Source organism: Brachionichthys hirsutus, chromosome 23, assembly GCF_040956055.1.
Source record: "Brachionichthys hirsutus isolate HB-005 chromosome 23, CSIRO-AGI_Bhir_v1, whole genome shotgun sequence".
Classification (NCBI taxonomy): Eukaryota; Metazoa; Chordata; class Actinopteri; order Lophiiformes; family Brachionichthyidae; genus Brachionichthys; species Brachionichthys hirsutus.
The window spans coordinates 1246111-1264268 of NC_090919.1; the positions used below are offsets into that span (position 1 = coordinate 1246111).

Genomic DNA, 18158 nt, shown 5'->3' on the forward strand with positions numbered 1-18158 from the left:
GGAAATATGAATAAATAAAGTTAAAGTTATCCCTGGGAGGATATCATGCACGTCCTTCTCAACCGGACTGATTCTCAGCTTCCGGATTGATTAAGGAAGATGCTCAAATCCCCGCCTCCGGTGACACCGATGGGGCGTCATTGGTCTCCTTTAGACGGAGCCCAATCCTTCAAGCTCCGCCTTATTTAAATGAACTAGAAAAGGATGGTTATTTTGCATAGGCCTAATCAATTATTGCCGTTTAATTGGAAAACGTGGCTGGTAAATAAGAAACAATATTTGAACGGCTGTGGGGAAATGTAATTTCCCATAAAGCCTAATGTGTTTGCAGGCGCTCAACAATTTGTAAACATTAATAACAATAAATTGGGTTAGTAGAGAGCCTTAGTGGAGCGGCGGCGAGCGGCGTGCGTATTCAGATCACAGGCCCGTTCTAAATGATAATTTCACAGCCACTTTCAGCACATTAATAATAGCAGCAAATCAAATGGAAATTATTAGCCGGCTGTATCTGGATGAGGTGCGACAACACGCCGTCTTTGTCACCCGCACCTGCGTCCCGTGTCATTTAACACTTGTTCCTTCCTCCATTATGGAGGAGGCAGCGCATGCCTTACCAGACGGGCAGCGTTCTCACACTCGCCGTCTCGCAGTGTTTGTTTTCCGCGTGAAAACAAACACTGATCGGTGATGATCAATGCGAGTTTAATATCCCAAACGGCGCGTCCTCGTTGTGACGACTACAAACCACCTGCCAAACGGTTTGTGCGTTCATGTTTGCACCCGGCCATTAAAAAGCGATTCATCCTCTTCTGCGTGACATCGCCGAGGAATGAAAGCAAGTAACTGTCAGAGGCGACTATCGACACCTCATCTGTCGCCCCCCCACGGACAGGGTGCTGTCGTGTTGGCATCCGATCTTTGTTTGGACGCTTTAAGGCACAACGATGCTGCCCCGGTTCTGCGAGCAAAGAGGAAACTGCGATTTGACGTCAAATGATGCTTTTCATTTGTGTCAAAAAAGGCGGCGACTAACGTGGCAAAAGCTAATCCTCTCTTAGCCGCTAGCTGCTGCTAGCTGCCGCCATTGTTCGGATTGCGGGATCGGAATTAGTTGATCAGTTGAAAATGGGCTTTAAATATAAAGGCTTGCTTGAAGGTTTCCAAATCCGAGTCACCTGTTAGAACCAGGTGTAAACGGTGCCATTGTCTGGTTCTGACCCCCTCCCCCCCCTCCAGGTTCCTTCGGTCTCTCGCGCGCTCCCTCCCCATATTCATGACTTTAGCCTGGATCTACTCGGTGGCCATGATCGTTAAGGCCATCGTGGCGGAGAAGGAGGCAAGGCTGAAAGAGACGGTGCAGATCATGGGCCTGAGGAGCGCCACCTACTGGCTGAGCTGGGCGGCGTCATGCGGGCTGCCGTTAGCCGCCAGCGCTCTCCTGCTAACCTTAACACTGAAGGTGATTTCAAATTGATTTGAGGAATGATTCGAGGGAGGAGGAGCCGATGCTGCTTTTGGAGAGTTTCGCCCATCGAGCCTCGTGAACTAACGAGGCCTTCGCTTCGAATAATGAAAACGTTAATTTGAAGGCAACCTAAGCGGCGAGATGAGATCACATTACTCGACGCTCACACAGTCGTACTCAAAGGGTTCATTTAGTCTATGCAAATTTAGAGGAGTTTCCTTAATGGACATTCGCACGGCTCCATGTCCAACGTTGTCCTCTATAAGGTTTTTAATCATAATTGCATTCATTACGGCGGCGCCATTACCCAAACGGTTCAAGTGCCTCTTTGAAGGGAAGCACGTCGGTGGTGTGGCGTGACATGGGACAATGGATGGGCTCGCCAAAATTAGACGGGGCTCCTCCTTCGATCGGACAGAGCACGAGGGTGACGCGTTTAATGAGAAACGCTCTCTCGCTCTGCCTGCCTCGTGGCGAAAATCATCTTAAATCGCAACTTAAGAGTTTCCTTTTCTCGCTTCCTCTCAAATCTCCAGCGTTTTTGTGTCAGTTCTGCTTCTTTATTCACAGTACGGCAAAATTCTGCAGTACAGCGACCCGTCGGTCATCTTCGTCTTCCTGCTGGTGTTCTCCTTGGCGACCATCACCCAGTGCTTCTTGATCAGCGTCTTCTTCTCCAAAGCCAATTTGGCGGCGGCGTGCGGCGGCCTCATCTACTTCGTGCTCTACCTGCCGCACATCTTCTGCTTTGCCTGGAGCGAGGTCATGAGTTTCGGGTCAAAGCTCGCCGTGGTAAGACCGTTCGCCTTGTGATTTATATTGTATTTAAAGTCACGTTCTGGGTTTGTTTCTCCCGCTAAGAATCGAACCTTTTTTACAGCTATTTGCTCCCTTACTATTTATCGTTTGAATCCAAACAGGCACAAGCCTCATTTGAGCGCTGCATGTTCTGAAAGGCAGCGTGTTGACATAAAAGCCGCGTTGTACCTGCGCAGCTCTCCTGATAGCGAGCCCTGCAGACACTGGCTTCCATTATTTCTGACATATTTAGCACAGAACTGGAGAATTTCGTAAACTCTGGACCTGCTCGAGTGACAGAAGCCGAAACATTTACACGAAGGATGACACTGGACAGATACGGGGTGAGGAAGTTCGGGGGGGGGGTGTTTGCCTGATAAATTGCGCACCATTGCTCAACATTCATCGCAGCCTTTCGGGGTGACCTTTCTGGAGGTATCCGGGATCATTTGTCCATGAGCTGTCCTGTCTGCAGATACGGACACACAGAAACCGGAATCTCCACGTGTGTGTGTGTGTGTGTGTGTGTGTGTGTGTGTGCGTGTGTGTGCGCGCCAGTGCAGAATTCCAATCCGGTCATGCTTTCTTGTTTTGTTTTGACTATACGGAATGAGGCGAGGGATGGCCGGGGAGAAAACAGCCCCGTGTTTCAGTACGCTTTCACCTTTGACCCGCGGTGACCCGCTAACATTAAGCTATCTGCCAGGTTGTCACTTTACATATAATGCGCCCCAAACCTTATTTCACCCCCCCCCCCCCAAAAAAAAAACCGTCGCCAGATCCTCCGACTCGACGGATCGGCCTCTAGACCGCTAATTAGCTTGAGCGATGTTCCCCTGACCGAAGCGTAATCCGGTCCGGCCTTTTGCTTTATCAGACGTCTGGGGGGGAATTTCTCTTTGTCAAAGCTCAAATGAAACCACATCCTACCGAGGGATAACAACCCCCCCGTGCATTGTCCTAGATAATGACGTATTCAATCTGAAAAGGAATTCTAAAGATCGCCCGATGATACGAGTCTTTCTTAAAGAAACCCGAAAGCCCGGAAAACTCAAAGTTTTAGCCCGGAAAGAAAACCACATTCTGGATCTCACAACGGGCCCCCGTGAATTAGTGTCAGGCCTCTCTTTCCATAACTGTTCCGACATTTTAATACAGTCTACAGTCATTTAAATTAGATTAGCCTCAGACTTTTATTCAGGCACATACATGGTAAAAGAAGCAAGAGAACAAGAGGGGTGGAAAGAGAAGTAATTACATGCAACAAAGGCCCTTTTGTTTGGGCCTTGAAATGTGAAAAATCTCCTTAAAGTTTTGCTTGTTTGGTCTGAACAGAAAGTACAACCCCCCCCGGTAGTTAATCCTCAGGTTCGTTTGGAACATTTTAAACAATGGATTGAATTGAACATACAAATGTATTTCCACCAAATGCTCGCTGGATTAATGAACACAGCTTCAGCCTCCTTTGTCTCCGTCGTCATTGCAGACAAAAGCATCCAGAGAAACTTCGCCGCTGATTCCCGTGCCTCTCAGCGGTGTTTTTATTTATTGCCAGCTGAAGGGTGTCTCTGATTCTGCAGCGCTAACATCCGTTCCGTAGAGTGGGCTTTTTCGCACTTCCCCTCTTCTCAAAAGCTAAATGACTAGTTTCTGTTGTTTCGCGTAGAGGTCAAGGATGGCTGTCCAGCTGCCGCCCCTTATCTGACCAATCACTGCTGATTACTTGGCTGCAGATGGGCAATCGAGGGGGGGACAACACAAGCGACCGAGCGAGAGCTTTAGCATCGTCGTGGACCGTTTCAGATCCTCTTCCCGGTCTTGCTTCGTCTCTGACGTTTCTGTAAATGCTTCTGCTGGAGTGAAAGTGCTGCAAGCAAATGAGGCGTGATCAAACAGCTGGCAGGCGACATTTCTCGCAGACTGATGGGCCACGCAAGACGATATCTCTCGGGCGAAGCTTCATTTGCAATTTCCTACCGTAGGAAAAAACCGACGTGTCTTTTAATTTCTGGATTCGAGATGGCCACAAAGGAAACTCTCGAGCATTGCAGCAGCTGATGCTCGTGTGCATATTGATTGTCTATCTTCCAGTGTAACGCATTGATCGATGATCACTGGGGTGTTATCTGCATTCGTCGCTCTCCTTAGACTAACAGATTTACGCTATTCACCGATTGGTAGCTTGTTAGCTTGGCTCATATTAGCCTACATTTCATTCCCAGAGTCTCCTGTCGTGCGTTGCCTTCGGCTACGGCTGCGAGAACTTCGCCATGTACGAGCAGCAAGGCCTCGGCATCCAGTGGCACAACATCAACCAGAGTCCCGAGGACGGAAAGAGCTACACCTTCCTCGCGTCCATCGTCATGATGCTCTTTGACGCCGCTTTGTACTGGGTGCTTACCTGGTACATCGAGAGCGTCTTTCCAGGTAGTTGTTTGTCCAAGGCAGACAGAGAAGCTGATACTTCCTTGCACAAGCTTCCCTAATCAACTTCTCCGTGCTTGACCCCCAGGCCAGTATGGAATTCCCAAACCGTGGTACTTCCCCTTCACCACATCCTATTGGTGTGGACTCAGCCCGGCGACTGACGGTGACCCGCATGCGCTGAACGACTCCTCGCTCCATGTCGGTGAGCTGCATTCAAACGTTTTCTTTTAGTGAATTCGCCACCGGATCTTCGGCACGTAACTCCCGTCCTTAAGTGAGAACCACCTGTATTTATTTTTCTACGTGGCTTCGATGTTTCCGTCTCTGTTGAAGTACGTTTGTAATGAAGATAAAGACATGCGTGTGTTTGTGCGTCTAAAGAGTGTCTGGAGAAACCGCCTCCTGGCACCAAGGCCGGGGTCTCCATCCGCAATCTGGTCAAGATCTACAAAACCGGAAATAAGCTCGCCGTGGACGGGCTGAGCACAGACTTCTACGAGAACCAGATCACATCTTTTCTCGGCCACAATGGAGCCGGAAAAACGACCACAATGTGAGAGTCGCATTATCTTTTTTTTACCTCCCATGCTTTGCCACTTTGGCTCAATGCTCATGTAATTTCAAGTGGGACAAGCAAAAGACAATCGTTGGACAGCTGCACAACAGCAGCAGCACAAAGCGTGTCGCTGCGGCTGATATTAGCATGGAGGAAACGCTCGATGCTAACTGAGGCTGAAGTGTTTCGTATTCTACCATCACGTTTTGCTTTTTGCTCCTTATTAGCAATTAAACGAATTCACACGAACAGACGTCCCCTTTTTCTCGTCCTCTCCTTGTTTCGGAGGATTAAATGTGAACATGCTATTAAAGTGGGACAGAACATCCGTCGACGAATACGTTTACACACAACTGGGAATAAATCCGACTGCCAGACTTTGTCCCTCTAAGCTAAGCTTTTTGCCGCCGTGTTTTGCTGCAGGTCAATTTTGACGGGGCTCTTCCCACCGACGTCGGGAACGGCTCTTATCAAGGGATGCGACATCCGCACTGACATGGACACCATCCGGAAGCACTTGGGAATGTGCCCGCAGCACAACGTCCTCTTTGACGAGTGAGTGATTTTGCAGTGCAGCTGGATTCGCTTGCATAACGAGGGATCAGCATCATCATCGTCTTCCCTTTAATCCATTATTGCATGTTTTTGCTTCACCTTCGGCTTCGCTGCTCTTTGCGCTCACCTGCAGGCTCACGGTGGAGGAGCACATCTACTTCTACGCCCGGCTGAAGGGATGCAGCCGCGAGGAGGTGAAAGCCGAGACGGAGCAGATGATTAAGGATGTTGGTTTACCACATAAGCGGAAGGATCTGGCGAAGAACCTGTCAGGTCTGTCTGCAATCCCGCCCTCTCCTTGAAACGATGCCGGGATGTAAATTCGGTTTCTGTCAGTTCCTGTGCATTAATTTCCCCTCGGGAAGGAATAGCGTCTGCTCCGAAGCTGCCTTGTTATGCCATCCTTCTGCTAACACGTGCTGCACCTGCGTGTCACAGGTGGTAATTCATTGCCTAAGGGAGGGGGGGGGGGGTGTGTGGCAGGAGCAGGTCTTGCATGATGAATTGTCCCCAGTCACGGATTGCTTGTGAGTAAAATGACTGAAATATGACTTTCAAGGTTGATCTATGCTGACATTTCCGCTACATTAGCGCAGCATCGGATGCATTTTGAAGAGACGGGACCGGAATAGCCTGAGCGAGGTCGATCTACTTCGCAAGCCATCGATCACTTTCGATCATGTAAAGCACAATAAAACCCAAGAGAGGGTGCGCTTCAGCATGTTTGTCCCATAATCACTCGCTAACATTGCACCAGGAAGTCTCCGACTCGGGGCCGAGACGGTATCCGGATCCGGAACAAAACGCATCTCTGAGATTCTGTGGGTAACGCAGGACGGATTTGTCTTCCAGGCGGGATGCAGAGGAAGCTGTCCGTGGCCATCGCGTTCGTCGGCGGCTCCGACGTCATCATCTTGGACGAGCCCACCGCCGGCGTGGACCCCTACTCCCGCCGGGGCATCTGGGAACTGCTGCTGAAGTACAAACAAGGTACAAAGGAATGTTTCCTGATGAGCAAGACGGAGCGGCTGAAACGCAGACCGGCGAAATTAGAGAAGCTCGTCGGAACATTATGTACAAAATGCTACGCATGCAACATGAACCAGTGCGAAGGAGCATCAGGAGGAAGCCGCGAGTCCCACGCTGAGGCTGCGGATGAAGACCTTCCAGGCTGCAGCTTCTGAGAAACGAGGTGCAGAGCGAGAGAGAGAGAGAGGGAGAGACGTTGAATATGTCATAACTTTTCTCAGACTAACCCTGAAAACAAACGGACATATTTGAAGTTGACTGCTTGCACCGACTCGGTCGTAGACTCCGGTTGCTGCTGCATGCACTTTCTTTACTTTCCCAGGTAGTCGTGAAAAATTGAGCCGCCGCCCGTAAAGCATCCCCCCCCTCTCGGGGAATACAAATGAGCATGGAATCGACTCCGATGTCGCAGCGCAAACTGCCTGCGATTCACATACGTGATCCTCCTTCAGCTGTTTTCATGACTATTAATGGTGAATAGTAAATGAAAGAACCGAACGTCCTTAGCGAGAATGACGCAGGCGGCGCGTCCGAGTTCTGACCCGTCTGTTTCGTTTTAACTCCGCTCAGTGGCTTTAAATGACATTTTGAGATCTTGACGGACTGAATCAATTCCGGACGGCGTTGCGGTCACGACTGTCTGCTCTGGGTTCGAACCCGGTGGCCTTTGCTCGGAGTAGGCGTGTTTGTCCTGATGCCTGCGGGCGTCCGGTAATTCGTCTTCCTGCCATTGTGCTAAAATGACTGTCCGGCTTCCCTCAACCGCTGTGAAATCCATTTATATCAACTTGATTTAGAGGGAAGGAAGCTAAATAATAAAATATTTTCACCTCGCGATGCTTCACGCGGCGCGAGCACCAATTTACCTGAACACGCCAGATTCCATTTGATATATCACTTTCTGCTGTGACGCACAATAAATCAGAATACCTTTGTGAGCCAGCTACAATCAGAAAACATTCATTTGCACCCAGCTCTCAGCTCATTATTTCCTTTTCCTGCAAACAGAAAAATGTTGTGTTCAAACCTTGACCTCCATCCGTCGCCTCACCCCCCCCCTTCGTTCGCTCGTCACTCAAATCTGAGTTTGTATACAGTGGAACCAGACTTGCTTGAAAACAAAATGGCTGCATTGGGCATGCAGTTAGCGTCCTCTGTGTGTGTCCTTGTCCCCGGGATAATGTGACCTACGAGGACACAGATTTAACCGGCTCAGTGTGCGGAAAAAGCCGCCAAGCTCAGCAGAGCGGCCGACCTTTAGCCGCGATCGCCGGAAAAAGCAGCAGAGACTCCGTCACGTCAGCTGCTCACTGAGAACGTCTGGAGGGAGAGAGGGGAAGATTGCATCCTTTCTTTTTCTTTCTTTTTTTTTTACATTCTATTACTGGGGTATATCGTAATTAAGCTGCTCTCCGATGCGGAGAGATTGGAACACCTGTGAACAACCTTGCATTGTCGTTGTTGTGATTTTGCTCGGTTTGATGTCTCTTGAATCAAAAAAGGGACTCGTGGTGCAGAAATGGAATCGGCGCAGGGGAGGAACGGTTAAGGTGGCCTTTATCTTAATTCTGCTTTAGTGCCAGATTCGCTCCGATGCGCTCCTCTGGAGTTTGCTTTGTTTCCATTCCATAAAAAAAACAAGAAATCCTAGTGGAATTGACAGCATGGAAATAACTGAGATGGCAGATTGTGATTCGTTTGAACACTTGATCAGTAGCGCCAGCCGTCTGGTGTCTCTTTCAAAAAGCAGCGACAACAATATCATAAAATCTGCCTAGAATTGTCATGATTTGCTTCGGCCCGCTCTGCGACTTTCACACGAACCCTCCACTCCAGACACCTGGTCCCATTCCTGCCATTAAGTTGACGCGTCTCTCTCTCTTTCTGTTTAGGTCGCACCATCATTTTGTCCACCCACCACATGGACGAGGCCGACATCCTGGGCGATCGCATTTCGATCATCTCGCACGGCAAAATGCGCTGCTGCGGCTCCTCGCTCTTCCTCAAGAAATATTTCGGCAGCGGCTACTACCTCACCCTCGTTCGAGATGGTTCTGAAAAGATGATGGCTCAGCGGAGTGGAATCATAAACGGCTGGCCCACAAAGGTAGGAAAACCGGAGCCGTGGATGTCTGCTGGATGTCTATGGGAACCAAAACAGGAGGTGGAATCACGCAGTGTCAGAAATGGGGAAAAGATGGCATGAAAAGCTCCAAATGGGGCAACAGGAGTCAGATTATTTTGCTCCCGGGATAATCTGGTCCCCCCCTTTAATATGTTCTCACCCAGCAGAATTGGCAAACGCCTACGAGCTGGATGATACTAATCGTCGCCGGGTAATCAATATGAGCGAATGAACGAGGTGACGCCGGCGGGGGTGTAGGCCATTAGCTTCGATCAGATCGTTACCGTGGGAATTTTGTTTTCGGGAGGTGACATAAATAGATGAAGCCTCTTTGTCTCTACGGTTTCATCTGGACCCTAAAGAAACCGTTAGAACCTCAGAATCGCCCTTCGCTGATCCATCAAAGTGAGGTAGAAGTTCTGATCCAGTTTTGATTGACAGGAGAAAGATCCTTCTAGAAGCGACTCCCCGGACGACGGCATCGCCAGCCAGAGCAGCGACGAAGGAGACCCCCCAGGTAGGATTAAACCAGCCACACAATTACACCTAAAAATGCTACACAAATGAGCATAATTTAATCGATGTTGCAGAAACTGAAACATGCGGTGGCGCCGATCTGATTGGAGTTTTGATCACGCAAATAAAACCGCGGTCATTAAAGTTTTCAGGTTCGTGACTCTCGGAAAAAATAAATCGTAACGTTGTCGTCCACCCAAACGGGATGGCTTTACGCATGGATGGCGTGAACGTAATCGTGGTTCCACCAATGACGGCCCATTCCTCATAGCTTCCACGCAGGGAGGAACGAGCACACACACATTTTCACGAGTAATTTTGTCTGGGTTTTTTTATATTTATTTTTTTGACGCAGACCCATTTACGTCTTCATAAAATAGCGAGCGCTTGGTTGTTAGGCTGCAGTAATTATGTCTGATGGGGTCCAGATCAATAATGGATGCGGCGTGTTCTGCAACATGTCCAGATGGATTCTCGCCGAGGCTCGGCTTCAGAGTGAATGAGGGAGGGTAATTATGTCTGCTGATCTGCTTCTCTGTGCTTAAAGGTCAGAGCATCAGGTACACATTAACATCGATATATCTTCATACACCAACCGTGAAAAGTCAAAGGGAATCAGGCTCCATGTGTATATTTTTTTTATAGCGTTTTGAATCCATAAATGGGTTTTAATGTTAAAATGTAATATTTTCTACAAGATCTGTCTGGAGGATTTTGAGTTACGTTTCTAACAGACAGACAACAAACAGGCCTAACCTCCTCGACGGAGGTAACAACGGAACGCAAATGTCAAAATGTGCGTTTTTCAAATGGCTGAATGTGTTGAGCGGATTTGTCATCTCGATGCTCTTCCGTACGGCAGATGTGACAGCTGTTGGCCAAGTCGTTCGCCGCCACGTCCCTGAGGCGGTCTTCCTGGAGAGCATCGGTCAGGAGATCACCTACATCCTGCCTTACAGCGGCGCCGGAGACGGGACCTTCGCCCTGCTCTTCCAGGAACTGGACCTGGCCCTGCCCGGCCTCGGGCTGAGCAGCTACGGCATCTCTGACACCACGCTGGAGGAGGTATGCCACGCCACGCCACAGTTTTTACAGTTAATTTTCTTGCACAAAGTTTGACGTTTACAATTTGGGCTTTCTTTTCTTTGCTATTTTCAAACATTAAGCATTGAAGGTGTTTCGTAAATTCACACAGATTTTCGTGCATCAACCACTCAGAATGCGGAACCTCGTCTGATAAAGGAATTCTCATCGCGTCTTCACCACAGATGTCACGATAATTGTCGTCGCTCTCGCCATAACGCACGCACAGACGAGTCTCTGATCCGCAGGCTGGCTCTTGGTTGAGGCTCTTCGCTGCACTCGGACATGAATCCCTCTCGGCCTGCGGGCCGTGTGAAACATTCCTTTTGAGTTTCTAACATTTTGACACAACAAGGATTATCTCATCTTCCCCTCTCATGTTTTCCCTTGAAGTTGGACTAAACTTCCTTTAAAATCTGCTTTTGTTTCATGTATATTATCGCACTGACTGGGTTATTCCTTCTGAAGCCTTTTTCTATGTCGGTACTTGTTAGATTTGAGTGCACTTCATGTCCGACTGACTTTATAAAATCGCACAAATTATACGGTTTCAATTCTTTCTGAAACGTGTGCCGAGACCGGGGCCCGTCTTAATGTTTTTTTTTTGACATATGGCCTGATTAACTGGGTCGAGGAGGGCGCGTCTGCCAGAGAGGCAAATTAGCATCCGAATCAGATCTGTCGACAGTCATTAGCGCCTTCCCTCGGCGGCGGCGTTAGCTTCCATTCATCCTGCTTGTGTGCGTCGCTGTAAGGCGGTAGAACACAAAAAGCGCTAACGCTAAAGCAGAATTTGTTTATGTTGCAGATATTTCTCAAAGTGGCAGAAGACACAGGCGTGGATACCGAAGTTCCAGGTGAGAGGCGGCAGACATGCTAACGGCTAAAACGAGAATGCGTTTGTCACCTAGATGCGGCGCTATATCGTCTTTGCTTATGGCAATGCGATTAGCTGGCGTTCAACTTAGCAACCATGCTAATTAATGCTAGGTGAAATGGTGTCAAAACAACGAACAGAAGGTTTCGAACATGCATTTTCAGGTGTGTTTGCAATTCAGGTCCGGATAAATCATTGTTTTTATTTTATTACCATCGGCACTTCGTAACTTAAGTTAAACCTCAACATCGGATTTCTTCTCCATCCGTAAACGACACCTCAGCGTGTGCTTCTGCTGGGAATAATGTAGCATCTCGCGGGGCAGGTAGCTATTCTTATTGTTATTTATAACCCTAAATTGGGTCAGGCCCAAACAGCATATCTTATTTTATTTTTATTCCCACAGCAGCAAAGGAGTCGCCAGTGAGAGAATATAAAAGAAGCTTCCACCCGTTCAAGCGGAGCAGCATCGCCAGCGTCCACATTAAAGCGGAGTCGGGCGGCGGGATGAGCGGCAAGTCCCTCCGACTTTATCCCACGTTTATCTTTTAATGAAGGGAACCTCAATTAAACATTTGTGCGTTTGCTCGACAATGTGGAAAGTCGACTGAGTAATTATATTTGCGAGTGTTGTTTCAAATAGAAGCTTATTATTCTTTCTGTTTCTCGTGCAGAAGTGAAGGAAACGGTAACGCGTGGAGCGGGAGGTGAGTGCCGCGCCTCGACCATCGCGGCGGACGATGGTAACCGTGCTAATCCGGCCGGCGCTTTCATTCCTCTGCTTCCATTTTTGGTTTAAATTACATTATGCTGCATTTTTTCGTTTCACCTCAGCGGTCGTTGTGAAAGGAGAATACAAACAAGCGCTCTGATTCTAAATCCAAGTTCACTTTTAATTGGGGACGATGCTTTTCCGCAGGAACCTGCTTTTATTATCTTAACGAATTTATCATATTAGAGAGATATAAAGCCAAAGGTGCCAACTAGGCCCTATTTATCACCTTTTCCACCTCCAATCACCATTTCCAGTCTTGATGTATTAAAAAAAATAAAAAGCAGGTGCTACAGTGAGGAATGAGCTGAAGCAGCTGCCAGGTTCAACACTTAAGTTCCATTTGATCATCCCATTAGCTGCTCTGAAAGGCGAGCTCAGCAGATATTTTACATATGCATCACCGACAAATAAGACGGTGGGTTAATGTCCACTCCAGGCTTAAATAGGATCTGCGGCGGTGTCGGCGGGAAGGGATCCAGGGTCATCACCGGATCGGAGCTGATCAGGAGGCAGTTCCTGGCGCTCTTCATCAAGCGCTTCCACTACGCCCGGAGGAGCCGCAAGGGACTCATTGCCCAGGTAATGGCCTCCGTCTGTCATATTGATAAATTGAAGGGTTATGCTAGGAGGGGGTTGCATGGGAGGATCAAGGGAGGAAATACACGGCGACTCTCAGAATGAGTTAATGACACACATAAGGTGGAACGCTAATGCGAAATCTGCAGGGAGAAATCTGCAGAGGAGGCGCGATCCGTCCGGGTCGAGTCAATATTTGTGGGATTTAAGACACAGAAAAAAAAAAGGAAGGAAGGGATTCTGAAAAATGTTGATTCTCCTCGGAGTCCTGTAATAATCTTCACCTCCCGTAGGAAGCCATGCGTTAGGATGGGAAGACTCAAGGGGGCTATCAAGGCTAAAGATAGCTCCAACAGGTTGTTTATTATGGCGGGGTCCAGATAAGTCACTTCCCGTCAGTCGCTGGGACTCACCTTTGCACTTTGACCCCCGTGGAGGGGGGGGGTCTGGCCTCTTTGTCACTCATAGTTTCACCTGATGGCTGTGATCGGCGCCAGAAAGCAGTAATGTCGTGTTTTCACTCACCAATTTACGGGAGTTTACCAGAATTTAGGGAGACGACGGCTTGTTACTCGCCTGCCGCGGCTACGTCTGTATTATGTCACATCTGGTAAACGCGATTACAACAGTCAAAACCAATAACCAGACGTCCCCGCGCGTCAAATCAATTCCAGTCCAATTTGGGGGGGGAAGTGGAAATTTCCATGTTACTCCCAATTTGTTTCATGACGGCTGTTTGCGATTTAAAACGCTCTGACGCGCACCCATCCCGAATCGGGAGCGTGCGCGTTAATATCCGGCGACGACATCAGTTGTGACAGCTGTCATGATGCTGAAATAATCACGAGCGAAGTGCAGCTCGCCGAGGTGCGGTCGTTGCGTGGGCCTTTAGAGGAGGGGGAGGGGCTTGCTGCACCTCCGTGAGGCCTTCAGGTTTTTCTTGTAATTTGCTGCAGCACCAATCCTCATTAGTCACTGTCAGTCTCGGACGTCCCTCCTTCGAAGGACGGAGGGCAGGATGGAGGGATGAATGTGTGCAAGCATTGTCTGGAAGACCGCCCTTCCTGCGTCTTCCTTTTTCCTCGCAATGTCAGCAGACACGATTGTGCGGTGAGGCGATGTCTCGGCGTTTAGGGGAGTATAATTATTATTTTTATAAGAAAGAGGACGGCTGGTTTATTTCAGCTACTCCTTGTGTGTCTTTCAAGTCCATCCCCGCAGCGCTGAGCAGCAAAATCATTCCCACCACTTAAATTGGCCCCGGCAAAAAAATAAAAAAGGCGTGCGCCCTGCGATTAATCAAGCATCCTCAAGCCTTCCCGCCATTGCCGAGTGATTAAACGGTAAAGATTCTTCCCTCGGCGACCTTTTTGTCAGGTCTAACAATGTAATGGAAAAAGGTATGGCGTGGACATGATGGGAGCAGACGCGGACGGAGGAAGTGCGGCGGCCTCTGGATATAAAAAGAACACAAAAGACGAGAGGGTAGCGAGAACGTAATTGTATCCGAGTGGCCAGATGATGGTGTTGGAAGTGCTTAATCAAAACTCATAAAGCGTGCAGAAGAGCCCAAACAAGGTGGCGGCCTGCATAGCAATGAGCGCGTTGTTGTTGCCACGGCGCCACGGCGCTGTTGATCGCATCAGTCATGTTGCAGCGATTAATGACAGCAGGGGTCTCGGGGAGCTGGGGGGGGGGGGGGGGGAGTGGTGGGATCTCTGTCCCTTGGGATGAGCTTCTGTCACGTTAGCACGTTATTGCATGCCGCTGTATCACCCGCGAATGCTACGCTACGCGAGAACGCCTTCACTTCATCAAATCTCTCCTGCTGCGACACCATTTCTGTTACGTTTGACTCCAGATGTTGTGGGATAGATGTCGCCTGTGGCTTTAGCGAGACCGTTTGACGTGTCTCCGTCCTCCCCAGGTGGTCATTCCCGCCATTTTCGTGTGCCTGTCTCTGATCTTCTCGCTCATCGTGCCACCGTTCACCGAATATCCCAGTCTGGAGCTGCAGCCGTGGATGTACGGCCTGCCTCAAACCACCTTCTACAGGTAAGCACGGGTTTAAAGCCTCGGCCACAGAGCCTCTGCCGAAGTGGCAAAGCCCGGCGCTAATGTTGGCTTTAAACCCGGCGGCGCCCTGACGGTCCCTCCGGCGAATGATTAAATATCGCCTTTCCTTTCTGAGCGATATTAAAACGTCCTGCTCGACGGTGGCCGTGTGATTAAAAGCCGCCGTGTGCCTTTTCATCTAAGAAGTTCATTTGGAGTTTTACATACATCGTAAATGCCAATGGTCCGTTTAAGCTAAGACTGACTGCAGATGATGTTTGATCTCGTTTAGAAGTTAAGGGCCCTTTGAAGTAGCTCGCGAGTATATCACGCATAACTGGTGCAATCATTTGGATTTGTTAGCCATTGTGTTTTTACATTTTCTTTTTGGCTTTAAAATGGGGAATAACTTATCGGAATATTTACAGACTTTTCTTTACAGACTTTCTTCTAATATTGCCTCAAACATACATTTCGACTCGGTGAAGTGCTCGTTAGTTCCACTCCCGCTGTGTGTAGGCACACCCCTTCATTTTGGAACCGTCCAGTGGTTTTATTACCCCCCCCCCCCCCCACTAATAACGTGGTAACCCAGCCATTGTTAATGGTAGAACAGATGGCTGCACGTACTTTTACCCTTTTCTTTTTAACAATAGTAAAAATAAAACTAACCGGTTCTTCCAAGGACAATCAGCAGAATATTTGATATGCCCCCCCAAGAAAAAAAGATATTTTATGTGATTTTATTATATAAATGAAATTAAATGCCTTCGGCGATTTTGGAGCCTCTAAAATGAAAACGTCTCTTGCGCTCGATGTGATGGAATTGATAGAGGTTAAAAGTCCGGCTCTGCTCTTTTCGACTCTTGTTGACCGTTGGGCGACTTCTCCTGTCGTTCAGACGCTACAGGTCATTCTGTTCATCGGATCAGCTGCTTGAGCCTCCGACAGGAGTGACGCGTGGTTTCAGTCCGGATCGGTTCGCCCGGGAGTCGCGGGCCCGAGCCTTCGGTTCGGGTTGTGTGTGATGCAGTCTGTGTCGTGATTGATTAAAGTGCGATCTGTTTCTACCTGCTTCTTCCGATCGCTTTCAGCAACGACGGTCCTGACAGCATAGAGGTGTCCCAGGTGGTCGAGACTCTGGTGAACTCCCCCGGCTTCGGGACTCGCTGCATGAATGGAGACCCGATACCGTAAGTCCAGAAGAGAAACGTTTTTGGGGCTTCGCATGCTGGTGTTGCCACACGTCAACAGCCAAACCCTCCCTCCGTTCCCTCCCAGGGGTTTGCCGTGCTCTTCCAGCGGCTCCGATTGGTTCACTCCCCCCGTCGATCAGGCCGTCGTCGACATTTTCCTCAATGGGACCTGGAGCATGGCCAACCCGTCGCCCCCCTGCCAGTGCAGCACGCCTAAACGGTTGTTCATGTTGCCCGAGTGTCCGCCGGGGGCGGGAGGACTCCCCCCGCCTCAGGTTAGTCCCACGCCGGATTGCTGTGCGCTTCGGCGGGAGGCTGCTGCAGCTTCCGGGGCTGAATGACATGGTCTAAAATGATAGAGAATGAAATAAATAAATAAGTGACTCCACAGAACAATGAAATTGCTTGTGGGTAGAAACTTTCTCGTCGGAAAGTCCCCCAGTCAGCGTAATTTGGGTTTGAAAACGTAAAGGTACTGACAAACAAGGAATATGCGCTGCAGTGCAAAATGTAAATCAGCCTTTTGTGCTGCTTCCCTTTTATAAACCGGCGTGCATGGTTGAAAGTGGGCCCAAAATTGATTGCACTGAAAGCATTGATTGCCCCCCCCCCCTGCATCCCTGCTAAGAATTTGTTAAAATACACACATTTTGTATTCGAGGAAGACCCGACTTCAACTCCGAGTCCCGAGGAAGTCGATACCAATCATTTATAGGATTACTGGAAGAACGTGTATGATCGAATCGAGCTTGGGTAAATGTTGCGCTGGCTTTACCGCGGCCGGGGGGGGGGGGGGCGCAGATCGATGGCCGAGTCAGCGGCACCGCGAGCCCGCCGCCACCTCCTGCCGCAGCCAATCAGGATAAAGCCCCAAAGCAGCGTCTCATTCGGAGTTAACTGGTTTGCACCGCTGCGTCCCCCAAATGATAACGAGGAATCCGAGCTTGAGAGGGAAGGCGGGGAGAAGCCTCCGCCGCAGCCGCCTCCATTTCATTGTCGTTCCATTAGCGGTGGCGTCCGTCTGTTTACGCGGGCTCCGTGGGGTGCGCCTGAATTTTAAGAGGCTTAACATTTAAATGTCCCATAAACCTGACCGATATTTTCTTAACCCAAATGATAATGGTCCCGGTCGTTTCAGGTGGAGGGAGGAAAAGACAGCGAGAGTCCAACAGCGGCTAATTTACGCATTTTGAGTGTAGGTGGAATCGGTCAGTTCGGGTGCAGGCGACGACAGGAAGTCAAAGCGCGGACGTCGATGCGCGACGACGAAGCGAACATGAGATGCATTGATGCGCGTCGAGCATCTCCATTGTACGCCCAGCGCTAACGTCTCGCCAGCGCACTTAGCCTAGCGCTTAATACCGCGCTTATAATTGTATAATAAAACGTGCTTTACGGTTGATATCATTTACAGCTTTTACTGCACATCTGCATCCCGAACAAAGCCGCCCAGGATTACAGCCCATCTTTATTGTCTTTAGTCCCGTCCACAAATAAATACAGTCAGACAGATATGCAAAACTGAAATGGCATCATTTAAAATAAAAATAAAAATGGCCTGAAGGTTAAAAACATGAGTTTTAAATAAGTTAGTTCTTGGAAATTGAAAGAAAATGCCACGATTCAATTAATGTTATTGGAAACTTGTCCTTCATTGTGAAATAAAATGCTTTATTCTTAAGGGAAATGTGGAGTGTAAAGGTCCTATATCCTGGCCTAGTTAAGGAAACACTCCCGCTGCATACGATTGTCTCGAAATGATTTAGTCTCATGGCTGCCGTGTCGGTGTCTCACGTAACCCGGGCGATGTCATCTTGGAAGGACATTTTAAAACAGACGGGACTCAAAATGACACAGGTCGGCCTTTTATTCCCATTTCATTCCCCTACGCTTCCCTTATATATGCCATGCTATGTAATGCCCCATTTCACACTCCCCCCACAGATCTGTAATGCCTTGTTGAACTCGTGCGCTCCCTCCCGTGACAAGGCCGTGTTCATGGAAACGGCCGCCCAGGTGCCCTGTTATTGGACGATTGTTGAGACAGCCAAACAGGCAGAGTGCCAGTTGCGTGACCTTTTCTCTTCCCGTGACATTCACTCCCGGCACAAAGAGGAGCGTT

The 18158-nt window shown here is 49.0% G+C and overlaps 1 protein-coding gene across 1 annotated transcript in view; it reads left to right on the forward strand.

Annotated features, from left to right (window-relative positions):
• Positions 1-18158, forward strand: part of LOC137911678 (phospholipid-transporting ATPase ABCA1-like) — a 64007-nt gene that overhangs the window by 16717 nt on the left and 29132 nt on the right. Inside the window, 18 exon segments of the mRNA XM_068756058.1 lie at positions 2039-2260; positions 4489-4693; positions 4779-4895; positions 5075-5246; positions 5673-5804; positions 5938-6077; positions 6657-6794; positions 8726-8940; positions 9400-9475; positions 10337-10539; positions 11366-11414; positions 11841-11948; positions 12109-12177; positions 12646-12788; positions 14713-14840; positions 15935-16033; positions 16122-16311; positions 17981-18052. Of these exon segments, the coding sequence (XP_068612159.1) occupies positions 2039-2260; positions 4489-4693; positions 4779-4895; positions 5075-5246; positions 5673-5804; positions 5938-6077; positions 6657-6794; positions 8726-8940; positions 9400-9475; positions 10337-10539; positions 11366-11414; positions 11841-11948; positions 12109-12177; positions 12646-12788; positions 14713-14840; positions 15935-16033; positions 16122-16311; positions 17981-18052 (2478 nt within the window).